The 17,799-nt window shown below is 39.3% G+C and overlaps 1 protein-coding gene across 1 annotated transcript in view; it reads left to right on the plus strand.

Annotated features, from left to right (window-relative positions):
• Positions 1-17,799, plus strand: part of KIAA1549L (KIAA1549 like) — a 61,983-nt gene that overhangs the window by 23,966 nt on the left and 20,218 nt on the right. Inside the window, exons 12-14 of the mRNA XM_062000149.1 lie at positions 2,346-2,473; positions 12,451-12,629; positions 14,266-14,483. Coding sequence (XP_061856133.1) covers positions 2,346-2,473; positions 12,451-12,629; positions 14,266-14,483 — 525 coding nt within the window. The remainder of the gene's footprint in view (positions 1-2,345; positions 2,474-12,450; positions 12,630-14,265; positions 14,484-17,799) is intronic.

The raw sequence follows: 17,799 nt of genomic DNA on the forward strand, positions 1-17,799 counted from the left end.
CTGCAATTAGTGTGGAGGATTCTTGACTCTTTATTGGTGAAGATGTATACTGAAGGGAAGAGAGGAAAATTAGGTAATTTTCCTGTTAGGTAAACAGCCTGAATAGAGCTGTGGTTTTCTCTTTTCTCTTTTGAGGTCATCTGTCCTCTCATGAAATACCGAATGGAAGATGACCATGATGGTGGCTGTGGTTGCTGGTGCTGGACCACCACAGGTTAATCTTTGCAGGAACGGTTCTTCAAAAATGTTTTGAAGCCTCTACAAAGCTATGTGTAAATGCACACAGAAAGTGTAAACCAGCCCTATTAATTAGTCCTCTAACAAAACTGATTAACCACTTCACTCAGCCCTTTGAATGAGTGAGGAAATCCCCCTCTACTTAATCTGCACAGTTCTAAGCAAACATTGATAAGCAAACTTAATCCAGGAATTCACAGGAAAGTAATTCGAATTATTATTGAACCTTGCTGTCTTTCTAAGAAAATAATTAAGAGTAATTTTTGCCCCCTTCAGGGTGATTAGTTGACTAAGTGAGAACATGCAGAATTTTAGCCTTTTTTCCTTCCTGGGAGCTGTGTCCTGGGATGGAATTTAATCGTTTATGAAGATGAAGAAATATTTATTGACATTTATGTATATGCTCTTTCATCCAGGCTACTTTGCAGTCTGGAAAGGTCAATTTAAATCAGACTGCCATGAAGTGGCTGGTAACTGATCAGAATATCTTCTCTGATATTTACCACTGGAGGAGACTTCATAGTTAATACAAGGACTACTTAAAAAGGATGAATATTTAGATTAGTGACAGAATCCTTGTGCAAGTGATCTTGTGCTGCTTTTCCTTGTTCCCAAGTGGAGTGGATTTTCCTGAGGTGTTGATCTGTCCCTGAATGAGTGTTGTTTGGTTTTTTTTTTAACTAGGCTAGGATTACTCATTGCGAATGACAAACAGGTTTATGGGGGAGAAATGTACTTTTCAAGAATGTTTACTCTCAATAGAATTTCACAAGAAATACCTCATGCTGGGCTGAACTGAGCTGGGTAGCATGCTGGCTTCTCCTAAAGCCCTGTAGCTGTCTTAAATTATGTGTTTTCACCTAGACTATCTTCAAAAGAGAGTCCTTAAAATTACTTTTCTCATACTTGCCCCTTCCTGTTCTGGCTATAGAAACTAATATGTACTTAAACCAGACAGGCATGCGGAACTGGAGGATAAGAATGTTTCAGGCTGGCCATATAGTATTGGCAGTAGTTTACAAGGTGAATTTTACAGTTTTTTTGCTTTAGTACCATTTTCTGGTTATAAAGCTGTTCTGACAGTGGAACAACTTGATTGGATTTTTTTGGTCCGTAAATGAAAGTACTTGTAACTAAGTAATTTTCTTTATGATGTAACCTTTTCTTTACATCATCCTGTCATTGACCATGACAATTGAGTGATCAATTGCAGAAACATGCATGAGAAACTATACTGCTCTTGTGAGTAGCTTTCATTCCAGTTCTGTCAAGTTTCCCATGCAGAAACAATGTGATGCCATGTTTGGATGTGGAGTAGCACCAAACTAAACATTTTTCTACTTTGACCTGCTTGTCCTAACTCATGTGTTAGGATTTGAGTCATTTACTCAACTTTAAAAAGACGAGAGCTTCTGCTGAGAGCTTGCTCCCAGTGCAGCCCAGAGTTTTGCTGCTCATTCGGTTCTTGCCCTTTGTTGGGACTGAATACTCACAGTGGTTCTGCTATGTCCTCCCTCCTCACCCTCTGCAGGGACCAGTTTCAGAGCAAGGATATGCAATGGCTGAGGAAAAACAAACATTTTTTCAACAGTTTTAGCAAATAATGGTGCTGTTTAAACCATATTATGTGGAAAAAAGACTTTTCTTACCAAATCGTATGGGTGTACATGTAAAATGAATGAATTTTGCATTGTGACTGACAAAATTGAGTGTAACTGCAGGATAAAGGAGCTAGTTTAGCCATATGTATATATGAAAGCAAAAGGCTGCTTTATTTTTGTTGTATAAATGACACTGAATTGATAACAGGAATTTTTTTTTGTCCTCTGCAGCGCCACTTCTGCCTTTGTGGGGTTTGTGCTAGAGAAGTGTTTGCTTTCAGTGCCACTAAGATGCTGATCAGCCCTGAGCTAATTGGGAAGTTGTGTTCTGCCATTGTTCGGTTCCTGCCTTTGCTGTGTTTCTGTGTGCAGTTTATATTCTGTTTCCTTTCGGTACAAAATCGGACTTGAAAACTCAGTGATGCAAGCTGTGTGAATGCAATAACCTTGAAATAAGGTTTATAAGGCAGAACTTACATCTTCCCTTGTTGCTATGGTTACTTGCAGCCAGTCCCCAAGTCAGAATGGCTCCATCATCAGCAACGGGTCGGGAAAGCCCAGCTCTGGCCAGAGCTCCCTCCAGAAAGTAATGGCACCGCAAAAAGTGACAAAAGATGAAGGAAGGAAACGAAATGGTGAGAAGTGTTGGTGAAAGCCGATCACAGTTGCCCCTGTAGCTGTACCCACACAAGCACTAGCTATGTGGAAAGCATCTTCCTATACCTTCAGCAGAACTTAAGCATTTTCTGTTTGCAGCTGGTTTGTTTTGGGTTTGTGTTTCCCCGCCCCCTGCTTCACTGCTATAGCTGTTTCTCGATCTCACACAGAACGGTATGGTGTTTGTTCTTTCTGTGTGGGCCTTTGCAAGTTTTCATTTTCATTTTATTTTTTTTTAAATTAAAATACCAGTGAACTAATGAAGACAGAATGCTGCTTAGTAGGTGGCACAGGTTTTACAGGTTAGTTTTTTTCCCCTCAGATATTAACTTCCATTACTGCTTTTGCTGAGCTGAACCAGATCTGATGAAGACGAATTAACTAGGTGAAAATTAATTTGAGAAAGTGTGATATGTCTAAAGCTTTAATTTTCCATGTCTTATCATCCTCCTCATACCTTTTTGTTATTAACACTTACTGACAGATTTTCCTTATGCACCTACGATGTTACACGATGTTTTTCCCAAGCCCTTGGTTAATAGTGGTGACCTTGTGACTTGAGATCTATCAGGAACATCTGATGAAAGTAGAGCACAGTCTCGTTTCTTCCTTGCTCTTCTTTTGTCTGTGTGTCTGCTTATTTCTCCTGAATCACAGCTTTACTTCTATAGCCCTGTTTTCTATATGAATAGAAACACTATGAATGAACCAACTGATCATTTCTCTTTAAAGGGCGAGAATTAAATTGAATGTGATTTCATCAGATTCTGTCATGAACAGAAATTTGTAATCCTTCATGGTTAAAAATGTCAGTGTGGATGGAGGGACTCAGGTAAAGAGAAAATCTTAGTGTAGATCTCTTCCTTTCTCCAGTAACCTCTGTGAAGTATTCCGATGGCCACCTGGTATCATGTTCTCATCTCTTGGTGATAATTATGCTTGATACTGAAGTGTTAAAGCATGTAAAGCCTCTCCTGCTTTAGCAGGAATATAGTGTGAGGGAGACAAATACAAAGCACCCAAGATGGCCTTTGTTCTGCACAGCAAAATTATACTGTGTTTTTATGTGTTCTCTGTTTTCTCCATTTGTGTACCAGAGAGCATTGCATCTTGTGGGTACCATTTAATTGATACAACTGTAGTACTGTGTTTTTAAATCAACTTCACCAACATACACATTTGCAAATTCACACAGAAAAGTGGTTAATTGTCCTTTGTTATATACTTGTCACCTCTACTGCTTTCTCTTGACAGACCTGTCACTTTACCTATTACTCCAGACCCATAATAATAAGTATTCTGTCTTTGAGAAAAAGGTCTTTTCCCCCCCCTTTCTTTCTTTCTTTCTTTTTCTTCCATTCATAGGCAGCATAACAATATGTCATGTTTCTATATTTCAAGGATCATAATTATTTTTTCTCTGTTTCAAATGTAGATCATTTTGAGACAGCTACGTTTATGCTTTCCAGAGTTAAAAGCTGTAATTTATGCTGTTGTTTTTCTTCCCTACCCAGGAAAGTAAATATTCAAAACCAATGCTAGGTGATTTTTACATGTGTAGGCAAAATTTAGTGAAGGTATTTTTTTGTTTCATTAGGTTTTAAGTCTTCAAAGAAAATTGGTAAGAACTTCCAGTTTCTTTGTTAAAGAATTGACTGACACCTAACATCCCTCCTTCTGATCTGGACTGCAGTGTGTTTCTGGAACATACAGATGATACATAAAGAAACCTTTCAATGTAGTATAAAGGAAAAATGCCCATTTATTTTAAATCTTAATGTCATTATAATTTTAGTTTCAACTAACAATAACTATGTGTGCTAACTGTGTGCAATAACTGTTACGCTGGAAAATTAATAACTGCTTTATTTACATGTTTATTTGACTTTCTCTCTTCTGTCTTCTGAAAAAAAAGAAGCCTGAATAGTGATGTTACTTAAAGTGGTCAAGGCGCTCCTTGTTGGCATCAAGATCTTGAGCTCCTGAGGCAGAAAGGAAGAGCAATATTTGCCCATTTAAATACTAGTAGCACAGAATATATGCAGATTAGGAAACAGGCTGTTTCCATTTGACTATTCTGGCTTTGAAAGAACCTGTGTAAAAAAAAGAGTCCTCCTGGTAGATACTTCAGCTACTTCTAGAGGAACTCCTTTCATGCAACTACCATGGCTCTACAAAGTGTCATCTGGTAGTTTCCAGGCATAGATGTGAAAGGGAATAAATACTTTGTTCCATGGTGAAGAGATGGGGACTTCAATCTGTAGGCAAATCTTTTAAGATGTGTTTAAGAGGGTATTCTGGCACAATACTTTCAAAACAGCTTCTGAGAGGGAAGATCATAGGATCATAGAATGATAAGGATTGGAAGGGACCTTTAGTGACCATCTAGTCCAACTCCCATGCTCAAGCAGATCCACCTAGATCAGGTTGCACAGGAAAACGTCTAGGCTGGTTTTGAAGATCACCAGAGAAGGAGACTCTACACCCTCCCTGGGCAGCCTGTGCCAGGGCTCCCTCACCTGAACAGTAAAATAGTTTTTTCTTAGGTTTAAATGGAACTTTTTGTGTTCCAGCTTCTTTCCATTATCCCTTGTTCTGTCACTAGATACAAGAGAAAAAACATGATGTCCCAATCTCCTGGCATCCACCATCCTTCCTGCCCTTTTTGAAGACTGGAGTGACATTGGCCTTTCACCAGTCCTCAGGCACCTCGCCTGTTCTCCATGATGGTTCAAAAATGATGGAGAGCAGATTAGCAACCACATCAGCCAGCTTCCTCAGCACTCTAGGATGCGTCCCATCAGGTCCCATTGACTTATGAGAGTTACATATGGTTGTGGGAGATGAAATGGCCTCCTCCATATGAATATTACAGACCTAGTCCCACATATATTCTTATATGAATGTGCAGATGCATTTTTGATTTTTGAGTTGTGTAATCCCAAATGTCTATTGAAGCTGAAATTAAAAAAACAAATCAAGACACCTATTACTTTTCATCACAGAGCTGACAGTTTGTTCCCTAGTGCCTCGATTACGAACACAGTTGTTATCTCCAATATTTTATTCTTTTTGCAGTGTTTTATCTTTATCCAGAGTTATTCTAATAAACAGAATATATTAGCTGTTTTTCCTTCCACTTTAAGAAGCTGCTTTTGTCCTGATTGTTTGTCTGAACCTGTTCGAGCCCTTTAGTCTGGTGGCAGGCTCATGCTGCTAATGCGCAGGTCAGCAAAAGCAGCAGCACTTTTTCCTTCTCTGAAAAGCAGCATCTTAAACTGGAATGAATCCCTTGATGGTCACATGTTTGATTTGGGGACTCCAAGTTAGAATGGCTCATTAGTTGCTATAGTTACAAACCAATTTTAGATTCTATTTCTTGCTGACATTTACTTACATGGAAAAATGACAGCACTGGATGTTATCTCAGTACATAAACTCTATAAGGCTGGTATCAAAATTGACTCCAAATAGAATGTGTCAGGGCTGAGAGTGAACAATGTAAAACCACCACAGACTGACTGACTGGATTTAAGGACCTAGTGCTTTGGAGGGACAAGAAAACTCTTTATCTGAGCCTTATGTCTACAGAAAACACAAATATCTTCTTGCATTGCAATAGTGAAAAATTTTGGTAAGATAATAGCATTTTTTTCCTTTTTTTTTCTTGGAAAACATTTTTTTAAAGTATTCTAATGGGAAGTTTCCTTTGTAAAGGTTGATGAGTTGGGCTTTAATTTACTTCAGGCATTTGAAAACCCCCTGATTTTAAAGGTGCCAAATTGCATATTTTAGAGACGGTTGAGATGTCTAACAGAGGTACTGGCAATTTCTGAGATAGGTTTGAAGAGAACATGGAAGAGAACAACAGGATATTAGCACTTTCACCTGTAATTTTATCAGGCCTAACATCATTCAATGAGAAGCAAATTGTTGAGCATATGTGTACGTAAAGAAGTATAGTAGCCTACAGTAAAAAGTTTCCTTTCACCAGCTCCTCACAAAACAAAGGCAGTGAAAGTTATCCAGATTTTTTTGCCAACCTTTAAGTACTTGATCTTGCAGCCTTCCTTTTGGCATCTTTGGGAGTGCATGATTGCTTGTTTGTTTTGTGAAAAATAAAAACTGAAGTACTACTTAGGGTGCAAAATTTTGGTCTTTTAACATTGGCTTCCTAATCCAAATTAACCAGGTAGGCTCTCTAATGATTTCAGAAGGTCCATACCTAATTGGGACAGATCTCTGCTCTGGAGTTACTCTCCTTTCTCTTTCCAGTGTGTTTGATACCCAGACAGCTGCATTAAACATGTACACAGTGAGATGATTTCCTTTCATAATGCCTGTGTCTGAAAGGCTGAGAAATTGGAGTGTTAGGAAGACTTTATGTTGTAGAGAGAGGAGTCTGTTCTTTTCATCCTAAAGGATTAGCTTCATTTGCCATGGAAAGAGTGTTAGTGTTAGGATCTTTATCTGACTCTTCACCCTCTCAAAGTAAACTCCTAGGCTTTTCTGGAGTGATTTCCTGACATTTAACAAAAGCCCCTGTTCAGCTGAAGTCACTCATACTGGCACTAGTTGCTCTTCTCCTTGAGCCTCACAGAGCCATGTTTCTGAGTCTCTTCACATTCCTAAAAAAGCAAATGCTGCTACTGCTTCACTGCCTCTTTCCCCAGAGATGGAGTGGGAGGAGAAACAGCACCTCCAAGCTGTTCATATTGCATGAGCTAGGCCCACACAGGTGCTGTATTCACAAGCAGGGTAGAACTTTCATAGGATAAGCGGAAAGACTTTGTTTGGCCTCTTCTATGTCTGCATGGCTAACCGAGCTTGCCTCTTACAATTTTTGTAGCCAGTCTTTTTTGATTTCTTTTCTAATGGCAAGAAAATACCTTATCCTATGTTGTTAGGGTGTCTGCAGCAGAACTCTGAAGGAACTGGAATCTGCAGGCAATTGCACAATTAAGTGTTTCTTAATCGTCATCTTCCTTCCCCTACAGATGGGCTTTTCTCTGCTCTGTCATTGAGTGTGACAGCAGTTCTCATCAAAGCAGCGGTGCAAAGACTGTGTAGATGCTTATGCCATCAGATCCAGTGGCAGCCTAGGTGATTGTGATCTTTCACTAATATGTCAGCACTGAAGAAGACATGTGCATGGTTGTATTGTGCAAAGAAAACAACTTCTGCAAAGCTTCTAGTTTCTTCAGGTGCTCCTGCTGCAAGTTCTCATGCTTTTCCTATTTTATCATCATCCTTGTCAGTTAAATGTTTATTAAACACACCTAGGATGCTGTTACAGAAGTGTCAGCCAAGAAAAGAGTCTGATGGATTCTGTACAAGTGTTATGAAATACATAGTCTGTCTTTGAAATACAGATAAAATAGATGAGGAAGATATGATTGGAGAATTGAAGGAGAAAATGTAACAGGAGAAATGTTTTTGCTTCTACTTATAAGGGCAAGAAAAGTTCATAGAAGGTATATGAAACAAGTAGTTAATAGGAGAGCAGACATCCCATGTATAGAGTTTCATAAAAACCTTGCAAATATCAGTTTAGAGATCTTGCTTGGGAAAATTATCTCAGGTTCCCTGGCAAACCCAGGACTGCACCACCTCAGATACATGGCCTGGGATTTAACAGGCTTTGCATGTGAAAAAATATAATCTAGGAGGAGTAATGAGCTGTTTCCATTAGTGTGTAAGCTGTCTGCTGCTCTGAAAAGACAGTATTTGTGCTGTTCATGAAAGGCTAAGAATCTCAGTGTCTCACAGTTGAGTGTATTTTGGAAAGGGGTGTGTGTGTATGTACACAGGTATCTATCTCTTACACTGCAGTGTCTTATAGAGAGAGATTTAATTCCCGAATTCAGATACTGTTGTTGTATTTACTTGCATTTTACCTGGATTTTAACTTAGAGGCTTGTAAACTCCTTTAGAAGCATACGTTTATTACTAAGAACTCATGATCATTCCTTTCTGGAGATAGTTGACAAATGGAAAGATTTAGGTGATGTAGAAAATTTCTATTTTATTTCTATGTAAAGTGATTTTTTTTCTCTAAAGTGAAAATGATTTCCCTGTTATTAATTTACATTCAGGAGTGAGGATTTCTGAAATATTCTTAGTCAGGCTTTTGCCTAAGGACTTAGTCTTTCAGATCTGTGGCACTGTTTGCTTTTTGTCAAACTATAGGTATGGGTATGATGTTTGTATTCCCTTTATGTGAAATAAGTCTTTCAGAATTGTAATGCTTCATTGAGCAGAGCACGTTTACTTGTTTTTGAGTATTTCCCAGGTTTTGGCTTCATGCCATTTTTCTGAGGACTTCCAAAATCAGTCAAGTGGTTACTTGAGCAGGATAGAATGTCTCTTTGTTTCAGGTGTTTTACTGTAAGGTTACCTGATCCACAGGTAATTTAAATTTCCTTACTCTTTTTTTGCAGATATTTCAGTCCTTTTCTCTCTTCCACTGTATTTTGATTGGGGAGAGGGGAGGAAAAACAAGGTGGAGGGAAAGAGAGGGAGAGAGAAGTTGTCTTGTGTGGCTTTCACATCATTCTAATGCTGACAAAAGTATAACTTTTTTAAATAGAAATTAGTAACGAGATTAAACGGGAATGTTCCACCTGTCCAATTGTTTTATAGTGGTTCAGAGCTGCAGTCCCCAACCCCTTCTGAGGGCTGGCGGATGGTGGCATGAGTGGGCAGCTCCACCTGCTGGCGTCGCCGACAGGAACTGGAGCAGAGCTGCACCCAAACTGAGAGCAGCATCCCCGAGGCAGCTTTCGTCTAGAAAATCTTGTATACTAACAGCCATGGTGATGTGGAGATAAAGCTTCAGCGATGGTCCCACTCTTCAAAAATCCAGCCCCACACCAATCTGTGCTGCAATTGGCTTTCAACCTGAATCAGTGATTGCTTTGGATATATCTTCATGTTATAGGAAGATAAGGAGGAGTAATACAGTCTCAATGTATCATTGGCATGAACTATTTAGCACAAGATACTTTAGAGATGGGAAGTTACTGTTAAGTAGGCAATTAAGTTTTTTTTTTTCCCCTTTGCTGCCATGGAACTTGTGAGTCTCACTCTGTGTGCATGCAGATGGTGCAAGTGAGAGTAGAATGATGGATCCATAATAATGTTACTATGCTGCTGTTTAAAAACAGAAATTAAAACCATCACTTTAAATCTATATTGCCCGTTATAATAAGCAAATGTGCCTATTGTGGTGACTACAAAGAATATCTGGGCAGTTCTCTGAAGTTTCCTGTACCCATCTATCACTCACCCAGCTGAGATATTCAGGTGGGTGGGCTGGCCTTGGGCAAGGATACTCAGCAGAAACACACACTCTGGGATTCACAGAATCGTAAAGGGACCTCAAAAGATCATCTCATTCACTCCTTCCAGAGTGGAACCACCTAGAGTAGGTCACATAGGAGCTCCCACTTTTCTCTGAGGTACTTTTGGGTTTTTGAAGTTTAGAAATTGCAGTTCAGTTGTTGTAAATGCTTACTGTAAGTTATCTTGGAAAGAAAGGATAGGAATAAATATTAATGCTCCTCCAGTATTTATGGTTCACTGCCAATACAAACTATAGCAGCATGCTGGTAACTGCAGATCATAGACTTTACCACTCACTTTACCACTCACTAGTGAAAAAAAGAACAGTGGAAAAAACCTACTTTTATATTATAATTGCCAGTTAATGAACAGATGCTAAGCTAAGGTAGAATAGACTTCCAATTCCTTGTCCTACATGGCTATTATTTCCATGCCACTGCCATTGTTGTAGATGCAGGAGATGCGCTCACCAGCGAGATGGCCAATACCGAGGGAGCTCTTTGGTGTTAGTCTACCACATTGGAAGTAATTGTCTGTGATTCCTGATTCTCTTCACCCTTAATTCCTCTTTTCTCTAATGAGTCTTTGAACCAAAGGAATTCTGTTTAAGCAAAACTCTTTGTTTCTGAGGTCTGAGGAGACAGCCCAGGTGTCTGTGACTTCTCATGTGCTCTATGGTTGCCTGGAGATCACTGCTGAGGTCTCAGAAATGTACAGTCTTTCTGAAACACTGGGGTGATTCTTGTTGGTTCCTGCTTGAAGCAGATTATGGAGAGTAGGTTTGGAAAGAATTGTGTTTTGCAAGCTGATGCTTAGCCAGGGGTTTTGTGTGTGCTTGGCTGAGGCAAATCCTGAGATAAGCAGCCAAGCAGAAGGGGTTCCACAGCTGCTTGGTATTTGGAGCTGCTGATGAGATACTATTCAGGCTCACCTGAGTAGTCATCATAACAGACCATCTTTGTCAGTGAAAAATGCAGTTCAGACAAATGTTTTCTTTCTTGGAGGTACCCTGTTAGGGTAATGTGGAACTTTCAGCAGTGTATTACAGACAAGACTCATCTTCCAGAACTGCATCTGGTGGCTTACATGAGTACTGAACTGATTCAAAATGCCCCCAGGGAAGAACATCCATGCATCACTTTTATAATCAATGTAATGTAAATGCCTTCCTGTTCTAGTGCTGTCTGTGACAGGCAGGTATCTCTTGGTTCATCTGATTTTGCTGGTGTGGTGTCCTGGTGGCATGGTCATTGTCAGCAGGAGTCCAGCAGTTGATTTCAGTGAACCAGATTTGTGATCTGTTCACATCAGTGAGCATACAAATTCAGTGCTTGAGCAGCCCTGGGAGGGATGAGGACATTTCAGACCCACTAAAGACTGTAGTATTTGGACAGTTCCATCGAGCCTGAGGGATAATATTTAATGACAGAGTGATTTAACCCATATATTTTTCAAAAGCTCAAATAGTGTCAACTCCAGTCTATGTTGAATACAGGCAGAAAGAAAATGAGCTTAGTCAGTGGGTTCATATTATATGTTACCACTGTCAAATACTTTCTTAACAAAATCGTTGGCTGTCTAAACTGCTGAGCTTATACAAGTCCGTTGTAATTTGTGCAGTGATTAAATATTAAACCAAAGTGTATTTTCAGAGGAAATTAATTTAGAGCAGACCACTTTGTTCTTCAGTGGAGGATCTCTGCTCCTGTCAGTTAGGAGATCGAGCAAGTATTCTTCCCTCTAATAGCATAATTAGTAAAAAATGTTTGCAAGGATTTCTTTGTAGAATTTGTGCACATTCTTTAGAGTTGCTCTTTTATTCCAAAATGAGGATAAAAGATTTAAGATTTGACAGCTGACAAGGTGATGCAGATTTACAAACAAAATTTGGAGGAGAAAGGGCCCAATTGCATGTGAAAGATCCGTTTATATAGAACTCTAAAACTAAAGATGCTTTGCCATGCCCTTTAATTTAAAAAATATCAGAAGCATTCTCCTGTGCCTCAAGAAATTCTAATAGTTTACTCTGAGGTGGCTGTAAAGTTACTGTTTTGCAAACAAACACCCCAAAACCAGCATCAGTTTCTTGAGCATGTTTAATGCACAACAGTTATGCTTTCATTTTAATGCATGGCATTTTTAGCATTAATAACTTTTGCTAAAAACAGTAGATTTATTCTTCACATTTTGAGAATAGTCTTGCAGTATAAGACACAAAAAAGCTGTGCTCTTCGGTTAGAACAGGTGTAACTCCTGATGCCTTGGCATTTGGAGATGTGTGTGTGCATATGTTTTTTCCATGTGAAACCCTGGAAAATATGTGGTTTGACTTTCATTGTAATTTTAGTAAAGTTTTCTCTGTCATTCTTTTTCTCCTTTTAAAAAATAAATCTTACTAGTGCAGATTGGGGGAGTGTCAGATAATCCTTTGAACACGTAATGTTAACTGTAACCTCATGGGATTTTTCGCAAGTGGTAAAGGTCTCCCAGGTCTGCTCCTTTAGTTTACTCAGCGCATTGTTAATCTAAAGTAAGCATTTGCTCAATTTCAACTGGAACGTGCAGTAAAATTATTTGTGTCTTTATGCTGAGTAAGTTTTATGTGCCTTAGTGCCCATAAGTGATGAAGAGGAAGGAGGCATTCTCTTTGATAACATTGCCAAGTCTGCCGTTGACCCCTTCGACACTTCTTCTGGATCGGTACAGCTGATAGCTATCAAACCTGTGGCACTGCCTGCTGTTCATGCTGCATCAGATAGGAGTCAGGAGACTGCCATCATTAATGGAGAGGTAAGGACTGTCTGATAGTGACTGTAGCTGGTGCCTTGGCTACATCCACAGGTGGAACAATCTTAAGCCTGTTAGAGCTGAGGACTGATAGAAGCTTTTCATTCTGATGCAATATGAAGCCCCATTAGCACTGTGGGCTCAGATCTGAGAATTTAAGATCTGCTCTTTCACAATGCATCTATGAATGCACCTGACCTTGGAAGAGGAAATTTTCTATATTTGTGTCTTCCCAATATCCTTCTCTCGTATTATATTCACTTTAACAAAATGAGTGATGAAGACAGATAGCAGAATAAGGTCTATGAATTCTGTGCCTGAGCATACATATGTCTATAGATATTTGAATGCCAAGCTGATCTTCCTTTATTGAGCGACAACACATCTCATTCAGAGCAAGAAGTAGTGCACCCAGGACCATGGCTCTTCCCAATCAGCCCTCCAGCCTATGCACAGAGAGGGCAGATGTTTCCTGGGAAAATTCCTGTGGGATGGCACAAGGGTCTGATCCAGGTGCTGGACAAAACCCACGCATTGGCTGCAACACTTGTATGATTATTGATGTTTTTAATGTAGATTTAATCAAGAGTGGTCCATATACAAAGGACTGAGGCTTTTATGCCGTTGTTGAACATGATGGGGACAAGCCAGAGAGGTGTCTTGTTTGCAAACTTGCTCTGCAACAGTCATTAAAAGATCAGACAATCTCCTTGATGCTGTTTAAAAGCAACAGGGACGGCTGCTGCAAGAGACACAGTAAAAGACAGCATCATTGGGCTTCCCATGTGGGCCTGGATTTGAGCAGTCTGTCATGCTCGTTTTGTATTTGAGTTTTCAGCCCTGATATGCCATGTAGTTTTCAAACTCAGAGAAAGGCTTATTTAGATTTCAGCATCTAATTTCTGTAAATCAGCAGGATGGCACGCCCAGTGCTGTGTGTTCTCCTGTACATACACTTATTGGAATTTGTAAGTAGACTGCAGAATTTGACTCTGGAAGCACAAAGCACAGATAAATTGCTAATTTCCGTGTAAGTGATAATATGAAGCAGGAAGGGTGTTTTCTTAATACTTGGGACCTTAATCTGTGGGACCTGACTAGTACCAGGCCAGACCAAACACCTGTTTGTTTAAGGATCCTATCTCTGACAGAGACCTGTCACTGATTTGTAAGGAAGCATATAAATAAAGGGAACATATGATGATATTTCACTGGAATTCTGCCCCAGCCATCAGTGATGACTTATGTGAGGTATTTTTTTTATAGTCAGGGTTGGTTCTCTCTACTTATAGGACTCTAGAAGAGTTTCCACCAGTGAGTTCTCCCCATGGTGCACAAAAGCAAGTGTGGTGTTAGGTCACGACAATTGGCTAACATCAATGTTTTTCTTCAGTGGGTGTTTCTGAGTCACTGTTGTAATGGTACATAGTTTTTAGGCTAAAATTATTTAACCATCTGCCAAGCCATAAAAATGCAGTGACTCTGTTCACTTGCAGTTCCTTGCTGCTTGCAGATGGCACGGTGTGGTATAAAACGCGCTCTGTAAAATGACACATGCAGTGCATCAAACACACTCTGACAATATCGCTTGGAAGGAGGCAGCCCAGCACCATCCTTTAAACATCTTTTTGCCTTTTAGGTGAATAAGGCTTTGAAGCAGAAGTCTGATATAGAACATTACCGCAACAAACTGCGCTTGAAAGCCAAGAGGAAGGGGTACTATGATTTCCCGCAGGTTGATAACAGCAAAGGGCTGACAGAGAGAAAAAGGATGTATGAAAAAAACCAGAAAGAACTTGACCATATCTTGGATCCAGATGCAGATGTCTCATCTCCATTTGCTGAGCCTAAGAACAGGTGAGACTTTTAATAACAGTTCTTCATCTGGGAGGAAGGTGGGTGTCCAGGGATTGTAGGGAATCAAAGGGCCATTCTTAGTGAGCCAACTCTTGATTGTGTGATCAGCTGGCCCCTCCTACTTTATCAAGAAAATTCATTTAACCTGAGAGTATTTGTGAGTATGTCCTCTGCTAAAACTGCAATGTGGTTAAAAAGAAAGAAATAGAAAGACAAATAAGGGAAAGGACTATTGGAAGTTCTCGTGAGTCATTTTCCAAATTAAATTGAAAAAGCAAAAGTAAAATTTTGGTGATGCTGAGTGGACTTCAGCCAGGAAGTTAGCATCTGAATCTGTTATTTTCTGAAGTTCAGTGGTGTTATTTTGTCATTATTTCTATCTGAATTTAACTCTTGCATTAGGCATAAGATAACAAAACCGGTATGTTGTGCATATATTTCAGTAAGCCCTGCAGGGATGGCACTTATTGGTTATCTTTCTGTGCCTTTAACAGAAAAATTCATAACGTGCTCATCTGTGATGTGAAGCTGGTATATTTTATAACAGTACTAATATTTGTTAACACTTCACTGTCTCTGTGTCACTAGTTTTCATCTCCTCATTTTAGTAATGAGGAGGGAGTGTACATGCTGATTCTGCCTTAGCTTCCTGTAGGTGGGTGGACAAGCTCCATTACTGGTGCTCTCTGACACATTCGACAGGGGAGGTAACACCAGTTCTACCCTCAAAAAGGCACAGTAAGCAAATTCCTCTTAAGTGTGGTAGGAGCATGAATGATTGTAAGAGAGTGTTTGCCTTTACACCTTGCACTGTGAGGGCTCTGGTTCTCACTGGAATCAGGGAGCAGCAGCAGGTGATCTATTAGAGAAAAAGGTATACTGAAGTACACTTCCTTTCGAAACAACCCTCATGCTTGGAGATGCAATCTTGCACTATCAAAACCTGTAAAGTTCAGACCAAAGTTTTGCTGTGAACATAGATCCTGATTGCAATCAAAGCATTGCTGGTGACACAGTCTTTGCACGTAGTGCAACTTCAGCAATTACTCTTGGGGCACATAAAAAAGACTCTAATGGGAAATACAAAAGCTCAGGATATGAGCAAAAGCTGTGATTAGGTGAGCTCCTATAGGTCTAGAGTTAAGTGACTGAGATTTAGTGTCCTTGATGAGCATTTCCCAGGGTTGCACTGGTCAATGGAGAAAAGAGTCGCTGACTTAACTGTTTGTTATGTCCTTGCTGGATGGTCTGGGGCATCACTTCTTTGTGTAGTTTTTCCAGTGAAGAAGGAGCAAATTGTTCCAAGTACACTGAGAAGGTAAAATACTGAACTCCATATACACAGGAGTCTTGCTCTGTCTGCATGGTTTGTCCAGATGAAACAAATGTAACAGTGGAAACATTGATATGACAGTGTGCTGTACATATAGTGAAGGACTGAGGCATTACTTGGGATATTTATTATGTGTCACATGCCATGTAGGAAGTATTTAAAACATTACACATGAAGCTTTAATGCTAGCCAACTGCTTTTTAAAAAAAATACACTGATATTTGTCCATGTGCCAATGTGCTGAAAGGTCCCAGAATATATTTTTTTCCTCTGTGTTTTCTGATATGTTGTGTAAACCTGTCATAGTGTATTTCAGATAGCGATCACTGACATGATACAAACTGCTTGAAGGCAGGTATACTGCTGTAGAGGAATGATTTCATTGCGTAGGTGAACCATAAAAGGATGACTGATGGATTTACTGATTACTGATGGATGACTTAAATACATAGTCTATATCCCTACATCGGAAGAGGCAAGAGCTGTTTCTGATTTCTGTAAAGATGCAAAACATTTAATGAGCTTCACAGATGTTTGCAAAAAACAAATTCCAAAGTTTATGCTGCAATGTCCATACTAGGACTTGGAACGGAAATCATTTTGTTGTAACACACATGACAGCATTATTATCTTCATTTTTCTTATAAAAAATAAGATGGCTAAAATGCCTTACTGCTGGAGGACTATCTTGAAAAAATACTACAAGGTGATGTCAGTTTTGGTTATTCATAATGAAATCAATACAATTGTATTTCTGCAATGAAAAAAATTGCTTTAAAAGCAGACTAGGTTAGCATAAAATTGAAAAGATTTGATTTCTTACTTTTTTTGCTTTGAATCTTTTTTGTATCATTATAGTTATGGCAATTTAAGCCTGAAAAAATTACTTTTTTTTTTCTTTGACTTAGGAGTGTAAGTTTTTAAAGATTGCAAAGTTTTTAGGGAAAAGGTCTATTCCATTCTTCTCTGCTTTTATATATACTCAACTAAAATAACATTATTACAACGTTTCCCCAATATATCAGAATATAAAGATGCAGTTGATTCCCTTACTCAAAATCATCTTTCTATTTTGGATTTGTTTTAACTCAAATAGAGTTCTTGGACACAGGCCCACTTAACTTTAGTACAAGCATTTTTCGGCCTTCAATCAAATCTTTTACCAAGATTGCATTTTTTCTCAAGTTACCTGTCAAGCATAAGAGAATGTTGTAAGTCACCCATCTTCTGCCTTTAAATATTTCCTTTCCAAACTTCTGCTTTCAACTTTTCTCTGATTCACACAAATCTGTCAGTCATGGCTGAAGGACCTGTGTTCTGACTGATGTTTATTGCCTTTGAAATCCTCCCTTGCTGTAGCCTCAAAATCGTCCCACCACTGTGCTGAACCCCATATCACAGCAGCAATCTTTTACTAAAATTTGATTGAAGGGCAAAAAAGTGCTTGTCACTTAGGGTATATTCTAATGTAAGAATATACTTGTATAAATAGACACTTAAGGATGTTTTTAATTTCTTAACAAAATAGTGTGGACACACAACACTCCTAAAACATCACTACTTGAGTAGTGCTAGCTACCCAAGACAACCTTGGGATATATTTCCAGTCAGTCTGTGAGGGTTAGTTGAGAAATGCTGGTTTCAAGTGCCAGAGGAGGGGACATTATCCTTGCAGGAATTGGGTAGCTGTCCATCTGACCCAAGTGCAGGCACTGAAAAAGCAAGTCACTACAAAGTCTGTCTTGTTAAACATTTGCTATATCTCTTACTATATTTCTGCCGAGGATAGTGACCAGGTCTGGTCCAGGGGGCCTCCGCTAGTGTTGGGAATCATTCTGATGGCATGATGCAAGTATTCATGTGTCAGTCTTAATTTGCAAACAGAGACTGAAAATGTGACTTCAGACATAGTAGTTCAACTTCTCTCACTTCAGAGTGAACATCATCAGATCCCCTGTACAGAATGAAGGTGTAGACATGCTA

Source organism: Colius striatus, chromosome 7, assembly GCF_028858725.1.
Source record: "Colius striatus isolate bColStr4 chromosome 7, bColStr4.1.hap1, whole genome shotgun sequence".
Classification (NCBI taxonomy): Eukaryota; Metazoa; Chordata; class Aves; order Coliiformes; family Coliidae; genus Colius; species Colius striatus.